This window comes from Esox lucius, chromosome 22 (assembly GCF_011004845.1).
Source record: "Esox lucius isolate fEsoLuc1 chromosome 22, fEsoLuc1.pri, whole genome shotgun sequence".
Lineage (NCBI taxonomy): Eukaryota > Metazoa > Chordata > Actinopteri > Esociformes > Esocidae > Esox > Esox lucius.
Window position 1 is genome coordinate 8,665,964 of NC_047590.1, and position 17,516 is coordinate 8,683,479.

The 17,516-nt window shown below is 45.3% G+C and overlaps 1 protein-coding gene across 3 annotated transcripts in view; it reads right to left on the reverse strand.

Annotated features, from left to right (window-relative positions):
* The window catches only part of lrp1ba (low density lipoprotein receptor-related protein 1Ba), a 146,185-nt gene that overhangs the window by 78,855 nt on the left and 49,814 nt on the right, over nt 1–17,516 (reverse strand). For all 3 annotated transcript variants that reach the window (XM_020042497.3, XM_020042495.3, XM_020042494.3), the window contains exons 9-21: nt 16,923–17,066; nt 15,887–16,123; nt 15,227–15,407; nt 14,580–14,799; nt 14,194–14,383; nt 12,674–12,796; nt 12,135–12,278; nt 11,801–11,926; nt 10,765–10,881; nt 7,816–7,896; nt 7,131–7,295; nt 4,261–4,446; nt 251–451 (exon numbers count right to left, since the gene is read on the reverse strand). In XM_020042497.3, the coding sequence (XP_019898056.3) occupies nt 251–451; nt 4,261–4,446; nt 7,131–7,295; nt 7,816–7,896; nt 10,765–10,881; nt 11,801–11,926; nt 12,135–12,278; nt 12,674–12,796; nt 14,194–14,383; nt 14,580–14,799; nt 15,227–15,407; nt 15,887–16,123; nt 16,923–17,066 (2,115 nt within the window). The remainder of the gene's footprint in view (nt 1–250; nt 452–4,260; nt 4,447–7,130; nt 7,296–7,815; nt 7,897–10,764; nt 10,882–11,800; nt 11,927–12,134; nt 12,279–12,673; nt 12,797–14,193; nt 14,384–14,579; nt 14,800–15,226; nt 15,408–15,886; nt 16,124–16,922; nt 17,067–17,516) is intronic.

Genomic DNA, 17,516 nt, shown 5'->3' on the forward strand with positions numbered 1-17,516 from the left:
TCGTTCGCAATTGACAACTCTAATAATGTAATGCCCTTAATCCTTTTTAAAATGTATCTTTTGGACAGCTTGTGGGGTTCTCCCTGAGTTTCCCCAGTAGGGAATAGAAGGACGGACTGACTGACAATGCCAAAGTAAGCACCGCTGGTCAAGTGTCTTCATGAAGAAAAAGTGGAACAGGACAATTCACTCAAGTGAGAGAAACATCGCCATGATAACTGATCGGAGGTGACTTGAACAAAGCTCATACCGCAGAAGTGCCCTTCATCAGAGTGGTCAGAGCAGTCAAATCTCCCATTGCAGATGCTCTCAGGTGGCAGGCAGATGGAGGAGTCGTTGGCACAGGGATATTTGGGGGGCTTACATGGGGACGTTTCGCACCCCTCTTCATCTGACAGGTCCTCACAGTCATGGTCACCATCACACACCCAGTTCATGCTGACACATTTACCTGTGCAGAAACAAAGCGCTGGTCAATATAACTGTAAAATATCAAATAGTCCTTCCAGGAGAGTGTTAGTGATTATAAAATCAATATTTTCGTTTTAGTTAAAGTTTAAGAGTAATATCCCTTTGCCCATTTCGGAGCAAATAGAAAATTTCTCTGAGAGAAGACAGGTGAGAAAATTTTAATTGCAATGCTGAAGAAATCGTTCTCAATAGCATTGAATGCAGCAGTCCCCATTGACCTTAAGCAGCTGGTCAATTCCTCTAGCAAAGGTGAATGAAAATTTGAGCTTTTATCAACAATTGCAGGAAGCAGGAAATAATGGCTGCAAACTGCCAGGTAAACATCACAGGCTCAGGGGAATCCTGAAACGCTGTGCAATAAAAGCACTATGGGCATCATGAGAAAGTGGAGCAAAATTGATTGTGCCAGGCCCCTACCAGAAAGGCAGCCCACCTCAGCTTAAATCGGCATTACTGATGAGGAAACCGTGAAATAAATCCGGTTTACGTGATTTGCTATGAAGCTTAATGAAAGGCTACGGCTGCTTCACGAACGGACCCCCCTAGTCTTCAAACCACATGGGAACTGGGAACAGGGAACAGGGCTTCGTTTGGAACGCATTCTATTTCCAAAGGCTATACTTTGACAGGCTCAATGCAAAGCAATCAGCTCAGCCTGGACATACGTAGTGAATACAAATCAGAGCTGAGTCTGCCAATTATTTCAATTCAAACAACAGTGAGTTGATCCATTGTCAGAGGCATGTTATTTCGCTTTTGCTTTGTAGTGTGAGTGTTTTGCTAAATATGGGAGCGCCAAAAAATGCATCCTAATGAAGAGGATCCTGGATCTGCACTGACAGTGATTGGTATGGACTTGGAACGCGGGCTATTTTTTTGAAGGCGTCGTCTGCATGAGTCAAATGTAACCCAGTGAATTTATCCTCTACATTGGTCGTGATTAAACCTCAATAGCCTGGAGTAAAATTAATTCCCATGTCATGAAGAATAAGGAATAACACTACACACAACTGAGACAGTATGGGGAGTGGTATGCAGCGAGTGAATGACGTCTCTCACCAAATTTAACACACCTGCTCCCCATTCAAACCAGATTTAACACACCTGCATTCACACCTGAGACCTTGTAACACTAACGAGTCACATGACACTGGGGAGGGAAAATGGCTAATTGGGCCCTATATGGACATTTTCACTTAGGGGTATACTCACTTTTGTTGCCAGCGGTTTAGACATCAATGGCTGTGTGTTGTGTTGTTTTTCAGGGGACAGCAAATGTACACTGTTCTACAAGCTGTACACTCACTACTTTACATTGTAGCAAAGTGTCATTACTTCAGTGTATGACACTTTCCTAATCTAATGATTTCACACGAATAGGAGCACATATTATGTACAAAAATAACATTTCTAGAATATTTTCTTTCAGCTCGTGAACAACACTTTACATGATGGGTTCATCATTTTGATCAGCGACGTCTTCGGGATCTACAGTTCCCAGACCAGTTTGATTTACTTCAACATGTGGAACTATTTAGGAGTCACATAAAGGCTTTTACAGTCAGTGTGGGGGAGGACACCACTAGGCACTGAGGCCATGTATCAGAAAATGACCTATAGGCGTGTCCAGTGCTTGCCTGTACACTGGGGAGACACATTAACGGCTGTTTCAGGGCAATAACTAAGGAGATGAATGAAATGTATCTATGGGGATTACTCTGTTGCGCCGAAACGTGGCCTCTCTGGCTCATGGCGGGGGCGTAGAGTACCCTCCTGTCGTCAGAGCACACGGAGCACAGCTGAAGGATGTCAGCGTGACCCCAAATCTGGAACGGTAGAAATATGCGATGCAGCCTCTCAAAGCCGGTGCTGTTGAAGTGCTTGCCTGCCCCGCCTTCTCACCAGTGCCGGAAAAAAACGCCACTCAGCGGCTGCATAGAATGCATGTATTCTCTCAGTCTGTCGTTCCCATCTGCAGGGCAGACCGTGTGTCAAAAAATCGACGCCACTCACTTGACCCATGGGAGATCTTTTGATCCACTTCAAAAAAGAAGGTTGTGTTTCATATGGGATTGCACAGATACTGTCAAGGTACTCCATGACGCGGTGTGCCTAAGAAGAGTTCTTAAATGCGGTGTTGTTGCCCATTAGCCACACCCCTTACACATTATACACATTAATTATACCTCTAAACTGGTCCGAGACAGTGAACGCAGCTTCATCAAGAGAGCTCTACCCTTTGAGTACTGCACTGCAAATTGTGTAGGCTATTTGTTGAAAACAAAAAAGAAACAGTGACCACATTTCTTCCCTATAGCTTATTAATGTCAGGTTATCCCAAGTCTGGAGTCGATGTTGCTGCTGTAATGGTAATGTTATGCAATGGAATGTTTTCTAGTCATGCGCATGGTTATTAATGCAGCGTTTTCAACGCATCAGTGAACAGACTTGCTCATGAAATGTCTGCTGAGGCAGGAGCGTTTGGTAAAGGGCTATACTTTATTCAACAGCTAATTCTGATTAAAGGGTCTGCTCATTCAGCTGCAATTTAACATCAAAGTTACTTTTCTCATTCTGAGTGCTACCCTGGGACCGCTTTAGCAGGGATAGGCCACCAATAAAAAAAAAAAGGGGGGATTGACCAAGTAAAACTGGGACATCAGTCGGGTCAAGATATGATGATATGAAGTATTCTTATTGCCAGATCTGAGATCTGGACTGAGTGGCAGGGGGTGGAGAGTTCTTCATTCTATTGACATTCTTTTGACTGACATTCTATAGACTGTCCATTCTACTAGTTGTATTTCTTGGCATACAAGCCAACTCCATGCCCCTGCACGCTGAAATCGAGAGGGATTGAGGAAATTAAAAGAAATGGTCATGAGCCTAACTTTTTTATTTGGCTTTGTTTGGTTGGAAATATTTTATACAGGCGACACTGAGTAAACTAAGAAAAAAAAACTCACACCTGGACCCATAAGGGAAGTTTCACAAATCCCTTCATTTAATGAGGCATATATTTTCTAGTTTACTCAAATCCCTCGCAGTTTAAAAAGACTTTAAGGCCCTACACCTGTTTTACATATGGGACAATAATACAAAAATGAGTATAGTACATAGAAAAAGTGTCATAGTCACAGTTAAGTGCATCAACATTTGCACACGGACGGATTAATTTCAGAACCTCATCACGGGGCACTGAGGCTACGACGGGGGAGCTGAGGCTACGAAACGGGGGGCTGAGGCTACGACAGGGGGAGCTGAGGCTACGAAACGGGGGGCTGAGGCTACGACAGGGGGAGCTGAGGCTACGACAGGGGGAGCTGAGGCTACGAAACGGGGGGCTGAGACTACAAAACAGGGGAATGAGGCTACGACGGGGAGCTGAGGCTACGAAATGGGGGAATGAGGCTACGAAACAGGGGAATGAGGCTACGAAATGGGGGAATGAGGCTACGAAACGGGGGAATGAGGCTACGACAGGGGGAGCTGAGGTTACGATAGGGGGAGCTGAAGCTACGAAAGTGGGAGAGGGGGGTTGAGGCTATGAAGGGGTGCTGAGGCTATGACGGGGGGGCTGGGGCTATGACAGAGGGAGCTGAGGCTACGACAGGGCGGCTGCATCGCCCACAGCACCCCCACCTCCCATGGCTATGGATTTATGCAGCATGAAAGATGCACTACACCCAGCTTTCAGCATATATCTGTACAACATCTTTAATGAGATGTGCTTTCTTTCATGCTGAGCCACAGAGTACAAACCTTTAATTTCCACAGTCGCTTCAGTACCTGAGATTTTACAGGTGAACTTGGCGTGCGGGTCACACATTCTGCTGGTGTCTTCACAGTCCGCCTCATCGCTCCCGTCTTCACAGTCCTTGTCCCCGTCACACCTCCAGCGTTCGGGGACGCAAGTGCCGCCGTCGTCACGGCAATGAAATTCATCTGGACTGCAGTCATCAGCTGTAACAGAGGCTGAGAAAGACAGAAAGTGAGAGACAGCAAAGAGGAGGAGAGGAGAGAGGAGAGACAGAGAGCAGAGATAGAGAGGAGAGAGGAAAGACAAAGAGGAGAGATAGAGAGGAGACAAAGAAAGGAGAGATAGAGAGGAGACAAAGACAGGAGAGAGGAGAGATAGACAGGAGAGATAGAGAGGAGAGAGGAGAGACAGAGAGGAGAGACAGAGAGGAGCGACAGAGAGGAGACAAGAAGAGGAGGAGAGGAGAGAGGAGAGACAGAGAGCAGAGATAGAGAGGAGAGAGGAAAGACAAAGAGGAGAGATAGAGAGGAGACAAAGACAGGAGAGAGGAGAGATAGACAGGAGAGATAGAGAGGAGAGAGGAGAGACAGAGAGGAGAGACAGAGAGGAGAGACAGAGAGGAGACAAGAAGAGGAGGAGAGGAGAGAGGAGAGACAGAGAGCAGAGATAGAGAGGAGAGAGGAAAGACAAAGAGGAGAGATAGAGAGGAGACAAAGACAGGAGAGAGGAGAGATAGACAGGAGAGATAGAGAGGAGAGACAGAGAGGAGAGACAGAGAGGAGACAAGAAGAGGAGAGAGGAGACAAGGAGAGGAGAGAGGAGAGATAGAGAGGAGACAGGAGAGATGGAGAGGAGAGATAGAGAGGAGACAGAGAGGAGAGAGGAGACAAAGAGAGGAGAGACAGAGAGGAGAGATAGAGAGGAGACAAAGAGAGGAGAGAGGAGACAAAGAGAGGAGAGATAGAGAGGAGAAACAGAGAGGAGAGATTGGGTGGAGAGAGGCAATATATAGAGAGGAAAGAAAGAGAGAGGAGAGAGGGATATAATGGAAAGTCAGATATAGCGAAGTGATAAAAAGACAAGAGAGAGAATGAGAGTGAACAAGAGAGGAGAGAGTTAGAATAGATATATTGTGAAGTGTATGAATGTATGCTTGTAATGTTTAGTTTACAAGAGAACATTTATAGTACTTTGAGGTATATTCTGGACTGCGATGTCTAGAAACCAGAGGTACAACTGGAGGTTTCTTTGAGATTGAGTGAGATGAGATCAAGTTTGTAAGACTGAGTATCGAGTATTTAACATCATGAACAATAGACTATCAAATGCTGCTTTAAATAATTGAATGACTCTTTTCCTTGATGACTGGGTACGTGATCATTATTTCAACCAAAATAGCTGATTTGTAACATATATACACTCACCTAAAGGATTATTAGGAACACCTGTTCAATTTCTCATTAATGCAATTATCTAATCAACCAATCACATGGCAGTTGCTTCAATGGATTTAGGGGTGTGGTCCTGGTCAAGACAATCTCCTGAACTCCAAACTAAATATCAGAATGGGAAAGAAAGGTGATTTAAGCAATTTTGAGCATGGCATTGTTGTTGGTGGCAGACGGGCCGGTCTGAGTATTTCACAATCTGCTCAGTTACTGGGATTTTCACGAACAACCATTTCTAGGATTTACAAAGAATGGTGTGAAAAGGGAAAAACATCCAGTATGCGGCAGTCCTGTGGGCGAAAATGCCTTGTTGATGCTAGAGGTCAGAGGAGAATGGGCCGACTGATTCAAGCTGATAGAAGAGCAACTTTGACTGAAATAACCACTTGTTACAACCGAGGTATGCAGCAAAGCATTTGTGAAGCCACAACACGCACAACCTTGAGGCGGATGGGCTACAACAGCAGAAGACCCCACCGAGGCTACAATTTGCACGAGCTCACCAAAATTTGACAGCTGAAGACTGGAAGAATGTTGCCTGGTCTGATGAGTCTCGATTTCTGTTGAGACATTCAGATGGTAGAGTCAGAATTTGGCTTAAACAGAATGAGAACATGGATCCATCATGCCTTGTTACCACTGTGCAGGCTGGTGGTGGTGGTGTAATGGTGTGGGGGGTGTTTTCTTGGCACACTTTAGGCCCCTTAGTGCCAATTGGGCATTGTTTAAATGCCACGGCCTACCTGAGCATTGTTTCTGACCATTTCCATCCCTTTATGACCACCATGTACCCATCCTCTGAAGGATAATGCACCATGTCACAAAGCTTGAATCATTTCAAACTGGTTTCTTGAACATGAAAATGAGTTCACTGTACTGAAATGGCCCCCACAGTCACCAGATCTCAACCCAATATAGCATCTTTGGGATGTGGTGGAACAGGAGCTTCGTGCCCTGGATGTGCATCCCACAAATCTCCATCAACTGCAAGATGCTATCCTATCAATATGGGCCAAAATCTCTAAAGAATGCTTTCAGCACCTTGTTGAATCAATGCCACGTAGAATTAAGGCAGTTCTGAAGGCGAAAGGGGGTCAAACACAGTATTAGTATGGTGTTCCTAATAATCCTTTAGGTGAGTGTATATATATACGTATACATTCAGAGAGAGAGAGAGAGAGAGAGAGAGATAGAAGCCCAAATTTCAATGTGAAGTTACAAATAACTTTGAGCTTGGCAAATTATCAAAGATATTGACATTGGGTAAGCCCCGTTTGTACAACAACACTGTGCATGTGTCTTCATACTGGTAACCTCATTCCCTGAACAGTGAAAAGCATCACCGATTCCCCACCTCCACCAAACTAACGCAGATCTAAGTACTGAACACAGACACAACGCTGTGTGTCCCTGGAAAGCTGTTGAAAGAGTGGTGCTGTGTTGTGCCTTGCCTGTTCCAGCACAGGTGGTGTTCTCGTCGCTGTTATCCCCACAGTCGTCATCTCCGTCACAGGCCCAGTGGTTGGGGATGCACTTCCCACTGGCGCACTGGAACTGAGCACTGGAGCAGGCGTGAACACAGCCCACCTCATCACTGCCGTCCCCGCAGTCGTCATCTGGGGACAGGGTTGATGAGGGAGAGGTGTGATCGGGATGTAGAAAAAGAAAAGGACCGGGGGGACATTGAGAAAAAGTGTGAAGAGTCACCGAACGGCTCAGAAAACGTTTTCATTCAGGAAGGTGCTTTTTGAGAGTCCAGTTCCATTCCTGTTCAGTTCCATTTCAGTTCCATTCTCCCAAACGAGGAGAACTGGCTGAATTATAATCACTCAACAACACTTTCTGGCTGTACAGGTCTTGCTGTGATACACAACAATTTCAAACAGACTTTTCTTGAAAATTGAGGAGTTTCAATTTCAACCCTGTCATTTACTAAAACCACTCTGGTTTAACTTTTGCAGTGTTTGACTGACAGCTTGGTGTAATTAAAATGTCAAGCCATGGGTGAAATATCAGATACGTGGAGATACAGTATAATTTAAACATCAACCCATGCCGTAATTCTACTATTACAGTTTCGGGCAAAGGCAGTGGTTTTATTTGGGTATTAGGTTGCAGACAAAAGAAACCACTAACCAGAATCACAGTGCCATTTCACGCTGATGCATCTCCCATTGGAACAGCTGTACTGGGTGAGGTGCTCGCACGTGGGAAAATCTGTCAAGCAAGAAAGAAAGAAACTACTTTTAGTATTGTCGTACTAAAACATGTTCTGGTTTCCTTTCAAACAGTTTTAAAAATACTTAAAGTGACTGTAATTTTTATATTTTCGTAATAGCTGTCCACAACAAAAAAGTGCAGTAATTGACACACCACATGCATTGAAAGCCTCTGGAGATAATATTTATTTATTACACATTCGATTCAGAAGACTTGGGCATGGTTATGCGAGTTGGCATTGCCTTTGGCAATGGCAACTTTGATGAGAATGATAGCAAGCAAAAGTGCTTTTACGTGGAGGCTTGATTTAGATTTAAGGAAGCCAAGCAGAAACTGCAATTACCGTGAACACACGTGTGGACAAAGTAGTGGGTAAATCAGTGACAATAACACAGAGGGGATTTCCCGTGTAGCCTATCGATTGAAGAGGAAACATACAGTGGGTTTCACTCAGCCTGCTAGATTTCATGTGACGTGTTTTGATCTACGAATTGGAGTAAAATAATTGCACATCGCTCTACTGAGGAGGATACATGGAGTGGTCAGTGAACATAATTATTTGTCTGGTTTTCTTTTTGTCAAGTCCTTCTTTACTACCCAAACGCAGCTCATAGAGGGTGAAAGAGACACAAGTTGTATGAATCAACGCTATTGAGAATCTCCAGTGAGGAGGATGTCAGAAAGAGAGAAATACTGAGCAGCCTTCTGAAAGGTTCAATGCTGGGTGATAGTCTGCAACATGTGGAGATGCCTACATGTACCTCCAGAAGAACATTTCTGCAACTGAAAGACATCCAGGAAGTTACATTAAGTGTTGTTCACACTCTGCTGGGCCAAAAATTCAAAGAAAATGAATATCAGTTTTTCTTAAATGCAATTAACTTCTGCATATGACTTCCACCACTACCGTCCAGTTTGTGTTTGCAGCACAACAATAGTTGTGGTACTAAGGTTAAAAAATTCAGAGTATGATACAGAGATGCTCTGTTATTCCTCAGAATACCAAAACGTCATAGCATCCAATGTCAGTGTCAACAGTTTGGCTAAATATATCTAGGAAACCAAATCTTCTAAGTTTAAGTCAGGATTCAAGATCACAGAAGAACCTTGTTGGCAGTTTTGAATGACAGCTTTAGCATGCTACAAACCAAAACAATAGCTAGTTAGCAAATTCATTGCAGGCAAGGTAATTGCAAGCTTTGCATGAATGCTAGTTAGGTAAGCCAAAACAGTATTCAATTATAATAGTATACTGATTCAAAATGAGAAAGGATGAAAGAATACATTTCTGTGATTTCCTATATTCTGTCACCAAAGGGGAGTTCCATGACCTGAGATGACGTCAGAAACTCTACAGCTGGAACCAGGCTTTGGTTCTTCACACACACGTCTGCTGCAGTTGAAACAAAGTGGAACCCAAAAGGACCATTCCTGCTCAATTTCCACTGAGATAATAATGTATCCCAGGTATTATTCTCGAGGAAAAATATCTGTTCGTCAATCAAAGTACATTCATGTTCAGTCCATGTCTGTCATGTTTTTTGGATAGAGTGATGATGTTATCACTGCTTGTACCGAGCTCCAGCGCGAACTAGGTCCACTTGCATTATGGGTTCTGGCAGGCATCCAAAGCAGATGGCAACGACCACAACTCGGAATATGCAGATAAAAATACATCACGGTCTGCCATTTTAGAACCTTACTCCAGAGCTTTTATAGTTCAGTGAATATAAAAGATCTGGAATCCCGGTAAATAGCCTACTACTGAGCAGTGCTGATGAGGAACATTTACTTTTGTGTCAGAGGAAATGTGTTCTTTGCCCAGACACGTTGGCAGTACCTGAGGAATTGTAAGGTAAATTATAGCTTGGGTAAATCCAGTGCAAATGTATGGAGTAGAATGTTAACAATATCTCAGCAGACTGACAGCCAGGCTAGGTGAAGAGTGTTGTTTAAAATTAAAAAAAATTTATAACAATAATAACAAACCCAATTGTACACACCATTTACCCCATAGTTCAATGAGGAGCCACTGTGAAGCATTATGTTGTATAACACCTAACCACATGGGGTAGCTGGTACTGTAGCCTAGCAGTTAGAGCATCTGACCAGTATTGATAGGTAGCTATATTGAATCTCGACTAGAACTTATAGGATGGATGAAACAAATCTGCCCTTGAGGAATACAGTTAACTCAAATTGTTCCCTGGATGTTCAACGTCGCAGCTGACCACACTCAGAGGGGCTGAGTTGGATGAGGAAGCCAAACCTCGGGTGGACCTTGCGTGCAAACCGAAAATACCCACTGTCCCTATGAAAACACAACCTCCACAGCTTTAACAAACCACCCAAGGGCATTCTATTGTTCCAGGAAATTAGGACATAATTATCCCCCTCATGACAGGGACAATCCCAGCAATTTCACATTTTAAATATTAAAAGCATTTGTCTCACATCTTCAATTTGAGTTTCGGGTCCGCAGTATGTCAGAGCGTGCCCAGAGGGTAACCTACATGCTGAATTGAATTAATATGAGGGATAGGTATGATAGCAAAACAGGCAAGTCTTCCTGTGGAATAATAATACAAAGAGAATACCAGAGAATATATATTTTAAACACTACGGATAATTGCTGAAACATGATGCAAGTGTGGACGCCCGTTCAATTTTAGAGGACGAACCAAGAGACGAAAAACGGACTGTTACAACAGGCTTGTAAAAAAAAACAACAACAAAAAAAAACTAAACTTTGACAAGGCTTTAACTCCGATCCCTAAGAACACCTCGCCCAAAGGACCTCTTCATAACAAGCCTCATGCCCAAGTGAGTCCCTCTGCCCAGCCCGCTGCACGTTCAGAGGCTCACCACAAGAAGCGGTCTCATCGGAGTGGTCCCCACAGTCGTCGTCCCTGTCACAGTGCCAACTCTCAGGGATGCATCTACCGTTGTCACAGGAGAACTGCTCAGCTTGGCATGGCCCCGCTGCAATCAACAAGGAACAGCCATCAAATGTTACCACTTCATTTAATATGGCTATATTTTAATAGTGCTACTTATTATCAGTATTTCATTCCTGATTAATAACATGAGGAGAAAAAAAACGTAGGCTAGGTCTAGTTCAGTGACGGAGTCCTCACCAATGTTTTAGGGTGGGATGTGTTTTTGTTATGTCCGATAACGGACTTGAACGGTTTTACATACACAGAACAAGCAGATCATATGTTTCTTCAGCCCTCCAAGACAATCGCATCTGGATTGGATTTCTCCATGTTGGGTCTACATGGGGAATGAGCTTGCTTGTCTTTAGGATTTATTGGCAGAGATCAATAGGTGAAAGTGAAATTGTGAAACCGGGGGAATCTAAATCACAAATGTCTTCCTTTCAGAAAACGCATATAAAGTACATTATATGCTCAGGATAGGCACAGTGTCAGCATCTGGCAACCAAAAGCACTTTTTAGGGTGCAGTGAAACAAAACCTTTGTAATTATCTACATTCCCTTACAAAATCCATATGCCTTCCAAAGGGGCTGTGCAAATGCTGGTCAGGTCTTGAGGTTGGATATGATGAATTCGGCCTTTCCCAGTATATAGATTAACATTCTTGACGCGCCGTAGCACGAGGCCATTGGGAATCTACGCCAAAAACCTCCACGACCATCGGGGGAAATCACGGCGAAGTGCTTGTACCGCACGGGTCCGGCGAGAGTGGTCTTCTCTTATCTCCCCCCCCGCACGCAACAGTATTCTCCAATGGCCTCGGCTCTGACAGAACCTCTACCAAATGAGCATCTTGTTGAAGAAACTTGGGGATCGTCCAAGTTTGTTCCACAACATAGGTCGCGCGCGTGCCCCGATCCATGTGGGCGGATGGCTGGCTGGAAGCGCAGCAGGCACGTACCGGAGCAGGTGATGTTGGACTCATCCTCGTTGCTCCCGCAGTCGTTGGTCCCATCGCACAGCCACAGTTTGGGGATGCAGCGGTTGTTCAGGCACTTGAACTGATCGCCAGGGCAACTGCGATTATCTGGAGTGGTTATGGGTCAAAGGGGCGTTCCGTTAACACGTGTGTATTTATTCGTAACTGTCTTAGAAGTACAACCTCATTGATGCAGACCTGTCGGTCAGGCAAAAATGAAGCAACGGGATTTCCGTTTTACACGTCATTCGACTGAATCGAGTTGGGCAACTGCATTCTGCATAAGTGCATGTTGTCGGGCATTTCTAGGACTCACAGCAGATGTGTGCTTCCTCATCGCTTCCGTCCGAGCAGTCATCATCCCCGTCACATTTCCATGAGGCCTGGATGCAGCGATGGTTCCTGCATTCAAACTCTTCACTCCCGCACCTCTGAGTCGCCCCGTGGTCCCCTGGTTTGGCTGGAAACACGCCGTGTGCATGCACACGCACACAAACAGACACGCATGGCAACAGACACACATAGCAACAGACACACATAGCAACAGACACACAGAGAGATTCACAAAGAACCAGACACAGAGAAACAGACACACACACACACACACACACACACAAAGCAAAGCAAATCAACTAAAGAAGACTTCACCATTAACGCTCCACATCACGTACAACCAAGCCGGCCAAAACTGAGCAAATGCTCCGGTACTGCATCTCAATAGTGACCTATCGAGTCATACATAACTATACCTAATCTGTTATCATTTATTTCCAATTGATCGATCTGGTCACTGATGTGGAGTGTCAGCATAATCAAGCCTTGTGTACTGAGATAAGATGATTCAGCAGGGCTTACAGGAACAGGTGAGGTTATTCTTGTCCAGGAACTGGTAGTCAGCACAGGCACACACTCTGCCACCGGGTACGGACAGACACAGGCTAGCGCAGCCACCGTTGCTCACCCGACATGCATTCTCACCTAAATATCAGCGTCACAACATGTTACATTCCAAAACACAGTACGTTTAGCAAACATTCTTAACCAGAGCAACTTAATGGAATGAGTGGATGCAGTTTTACAATGGTCCCCCCTGGGAATCAAACCCTGGATTCTGTCGTTGCAAGCTGTATCAACTGAGCAACACGGGTGAATCAGAATTACAACACATAACTGTATATACTACAGGAGTTAAGATCCAGTGGCCAATGGAACATTAAGGTTATTAAAAGTGTTTTTTTTTTTTTGAAAAACTCAGGCTTTAGCTGTGCCTTAGAAACATGGCCTGATACTCCAAAACCCTGACCTTGAATGGCAGTGGGTTCCACAGAACTAAAAGCCCTTTTTTTATCCTCGTTGAAATACTCTGTGCAAAATGTTCTCAGACAGAAAAAGGCCTCACGTCTGGGTCTCTATCTGTGTGCCAGCCGGAGTCCTGTCGACACGACCGGATCATCAAAACCCTGCGCTCATGAGAAAAAGTCTGAGCCGCAACAGATGAAGAACGAACTGGTCTTCTTTGAAATTCCACTTTGAGCATATGAAGCAACATTTAGCGGGGGACATAAAGAAAGAGGTAAGATGTAGTAATGAGGGAAGCGCCCGCTTGCGGCACCCAGCTGAGTCCCTTCGGAGTGGGGGGTGGGGGGTGTTATCATGCCAGCACCGGCGCCGCTCTGTGCCCATACAGTAGACTTGCCTCGGAGTTACAGTAAGTAACCGATGAAGGATTAGAGCCAGTGTACATTTGAAGACGTCCTCAGTCTCAAGCCTCCTCCAGTCGATCGCAGTTCTACCCTTGGCTGTTAGAGAGGGACAACACTGGAGCCGCTAAATTATGCCTGATCACCCACTGTTAGAAGCTCGAGTGCCAGAGACGTGCCATATAAAATATGCTAAAGAAGTCAATCTCCTGGCTTATTAAGTGTCATGAATTAGCGACATGAGGCAACTGTGTACATTTGAAGAAGTTCCAGGGAGTCGACCTCCGCTCTATCCCTTTGCACAAGTTTATGACGCGTCCTCTGTGGCTATGATCTTTGGCTGCCTGGGAGAGAGGGGCTGCAGCAGACCGTCTCAATTATTCCTGACCCCCCACTGTTAGGAGCCTGGGTACCACAGTCGTGACATATTAATTATTCTTAAAGGCACAAAATCTAAAGAGAATATACTGACTTGCTAACTTTCATGAATCTCAAAACCCTATTTTGAGCAGAACCCAAGTTTAGCTCTTCGGACATTTTCAGCAATGGCATGATGTATATTGTCATGGGGGGAAGGATGCTGCTGCACTGAACAGAAGTTCCCATCCCCTTGTCATCCCCTTGTCTTTATAACAAAGGGACAGTTTCGGTACCTGACGAGAGCCGTGCACTTACCTTGCTGGCTTTGAGCATCGTATACGGACAGGCCGAAGAGTGGTGGTTTCTCACTCCGCAACAGTACCACCTTGCCGGACTGCAAGTCCAGTTGGAAGATAGAGGCATTCATGTAATCCGTCCAGAAAAGGTAATTCTGGTGTAGGGATATTCCAAAGGGATGATTTAATTCTTCGCCGCTGTATACCACCTTCGGACGAAACAGACGGAGAACACAACCTGTAATTCACCGACCAACAGCCGAGTTGTTAAGAAATCCGCACTTATTTCCCATCCTCCGCATTGTTCACCTCGCTCCTAACAGCAGCCCCAAATGAACACACAGCCATATATCGTAGTAGGCACGGTCTTAATCAGTAGGAAAGAACACTCACTCATTTACTAACCGTTCTGTGGTTGCCGTCCAGAGTGATTTTCTCAATGTGGTCATAATAGGCATCGCACCAGTAGATGTGACCGGAACCGAGGTCCAGGGCGAGCCCGTTCGGCCACAGTATGCCTGAAGTGACAAACTCCTGCCGATGGGATCCGTCCATCCAGGCTTTCTCGATTCTGCCGACGCTGTCGTTCACCTCATCCTCTTCCCAGTCTGTCCAGTACATCCAGCTGGAAATGGTCATACGTCAGTGTTATTGATGTTATTATCATACAGGGCTTTTCGAGGACGTCAGCGTCATTCATTGTCAGGAAGAAGGGTCAGTTACAGGGTGCCTATACACGCGCGCACGCACAAGTTCTGCAAGCGAGTAGGTGGTACGTTCATGAGACGCCCTCGTAGAGTGGGGTCGCCGTCAGAGGACCACTGTAGATGGGCAACCAGAAGTGCCTTGTTCGAGGGCAACTGGCTGGTTGTGTCAGTGATTAGAACTGGCACTTGTGGTGGAACTGGAGTTTGACAGAGCTTTAACATGGATCTCCCACTAATCAGAATTGATCCTGGGACGTCTTTTGTCCAAACGGTACCAAGCCCTAATGTCCAAAACCAATAGAACTCAACCTCACTACCAGAGGAGGCCTCGTCTAAATGTCTTACCCGTGCAGAAGGTCCACCACAATTGCTCTGGGGTGAGACATGTCTCCCTCCAGCAACGTTTTCCTGGTTTGCGCAGCCTTCTCCAGTCTAGCTACGCTGATTGTTTTCCTGTAGCCATCATTTGTCCAGTACAGGTTGTTCCCTATCCAGTCCACTGAGATCCCCTCCACGTTATCCAGGTCTAGGGCGGGATATGGGAGGAAGCAGAGGTGCGGAATTAAATGTAGTCGTTGATTTTATCCTCGTGATCATCCCTGCAGGAGCGTAATCCATCAACGTCTCCAGATCCTCGTTAATGGAATCTAAAGCCCAAAGCATTGTTCTGGAATCTACTGTAGGGGATAAATTCATCATACACAACACAACAGCCATGCAAAGTAATGCTGCTTACAGGGAACGCTTCTGGGGATTCAAGACTGCCCTAAATCGTTGAAACAGCCCTAAAAACCTATCAAATAATGAATTTCCTAGGATTCATTAGAGTGCAGTTGTGTACAGGTACTGGCCTGGTAAGTAAAGAAGGTGCAGTATTCCTGTCCCCACTCCAACACCACTTGGTTGGCGCAGTCCTTCATTCGTTAACTAATCAATCCGGAATAATATCAACATCCGGAATGACACTTCAGGTTTTTACCTAACAGAGAATGTGAAAGCACTGACCATCTTTGAGGATCGTTTCGCGATTGGTCCCATCCAGTCTCTGCCGGCCGATCAGAAAGCTGGTTGTGTCAGCAAAGTATATGTGTCCAGTCTCGGCATGGAAGTCTATCGCTCTTGGGCTTATTAGATTGTCAATCTGTACCATGTGCTCAACTTCCGACTTGCTATTCAGGTCCAGCCCTCGGATCATGCCGGGTCTCCCTCTACCATAGAATAGGAAAACCTCATTCATAGGCTCTGCAGAAAAAGGTTCCAAAGCATTAATAACGTGCTCATATGAAAAAGGGCACACAGAAGAAGTGTTAAAGTTTTTGTAAACGAATGAGCAGATACTAATCTTCATCGTTCACAATGCAGGAGTCTAATTAATTGACATGATTTCGCTTTTCTTCCTTTCAACACAGGAACAAAGCATTTCCAATATGAGGCAAGAAGAATAAGCTAATTACAATTGCCTAAATTAAAACTTGAATTAGCTCTGCTGATTAGAGTACTGTATATTAAATCAATCAATACCTTTCTCCAAAACACGTCTGTGCCACAGCAAGGGCTCAATTGAGGGCTGTATTGAATGTGGTTTCATTGATGCTGACCAAAACAGCGATTCATTTGGAGATTCATCTTGCAGATCATTAATGGCGGGCAGAAAATGAGATGCAGGTTGGGTTGACGGACCTCAGGCCTCCCAGACATTTTACATTCTTGTTTTAACCCAAAACGTGCACACTTGTTTTGAATAGCCAACTTATTATCAAGCTCTTGACTAAAAGAATCAGCTGTGTCAGTTTCAGCTTTAAAAACAAAATGTGAAACGTCTGGGGGAGCCCAAGGAAAGGGTCACGCTAAGTCTAGATGCGATGTTGAGTAGACTGGGCAGACAAAATAAAAACCTGAGCAAAGTTGCAGGCACTTTGTGGGGGCATGCTAAATTTAGAAGTCACTTTGTCCCTTTAGGGCCACTATAGGAATATCTAGTACAGGTTGACACTGCCTTGTGACCTGTCAAGGCACGGAATGTGTCCAGACGTGAACTTACTCTTGCAGGACTTGCCATCGCTTCCCAGTACGAAGCCTCTTCGACAGCGGCAGGATCTGGATTTATAACTCCCTCTGAGGAGGCACATGTGAGAACATCCTCCTGTTCTCCCGGACGAATCAGCCTCACACGCATTACTCCTTACTGGAAGGGGCGAGAGGAGGCCAGGGTGGGTACCACACACACACACACACACACACACACACACACATTACTCCTTACTGGAAGGGGAGAGAGGAGGCCAGGGAGGGCACCACACACACATTACTCCTTACTAGAAGGGGAGAGAGGAGGCCAGGGAGGGTACCACACACACACACACACACACATTACTCCTTACTGGAAGGGGAGAGAGGAGGCCAGGGAGGGTACCACACACACACACATTACTCCTTACTGGAAGGGGAGAGAGGAGGCCAGGGAGGGTACCACACACACACACACACACACACACACACACACATTATTCCTTACTGGAAGGGGAGAGAGGAGGCCAGGGAGGGTACCACACACACACACACACACATTACTCCTTACTGGAAGGGGAGAGAGGAGACCAGGGTGGGTACCACACACACACACACACACACACAT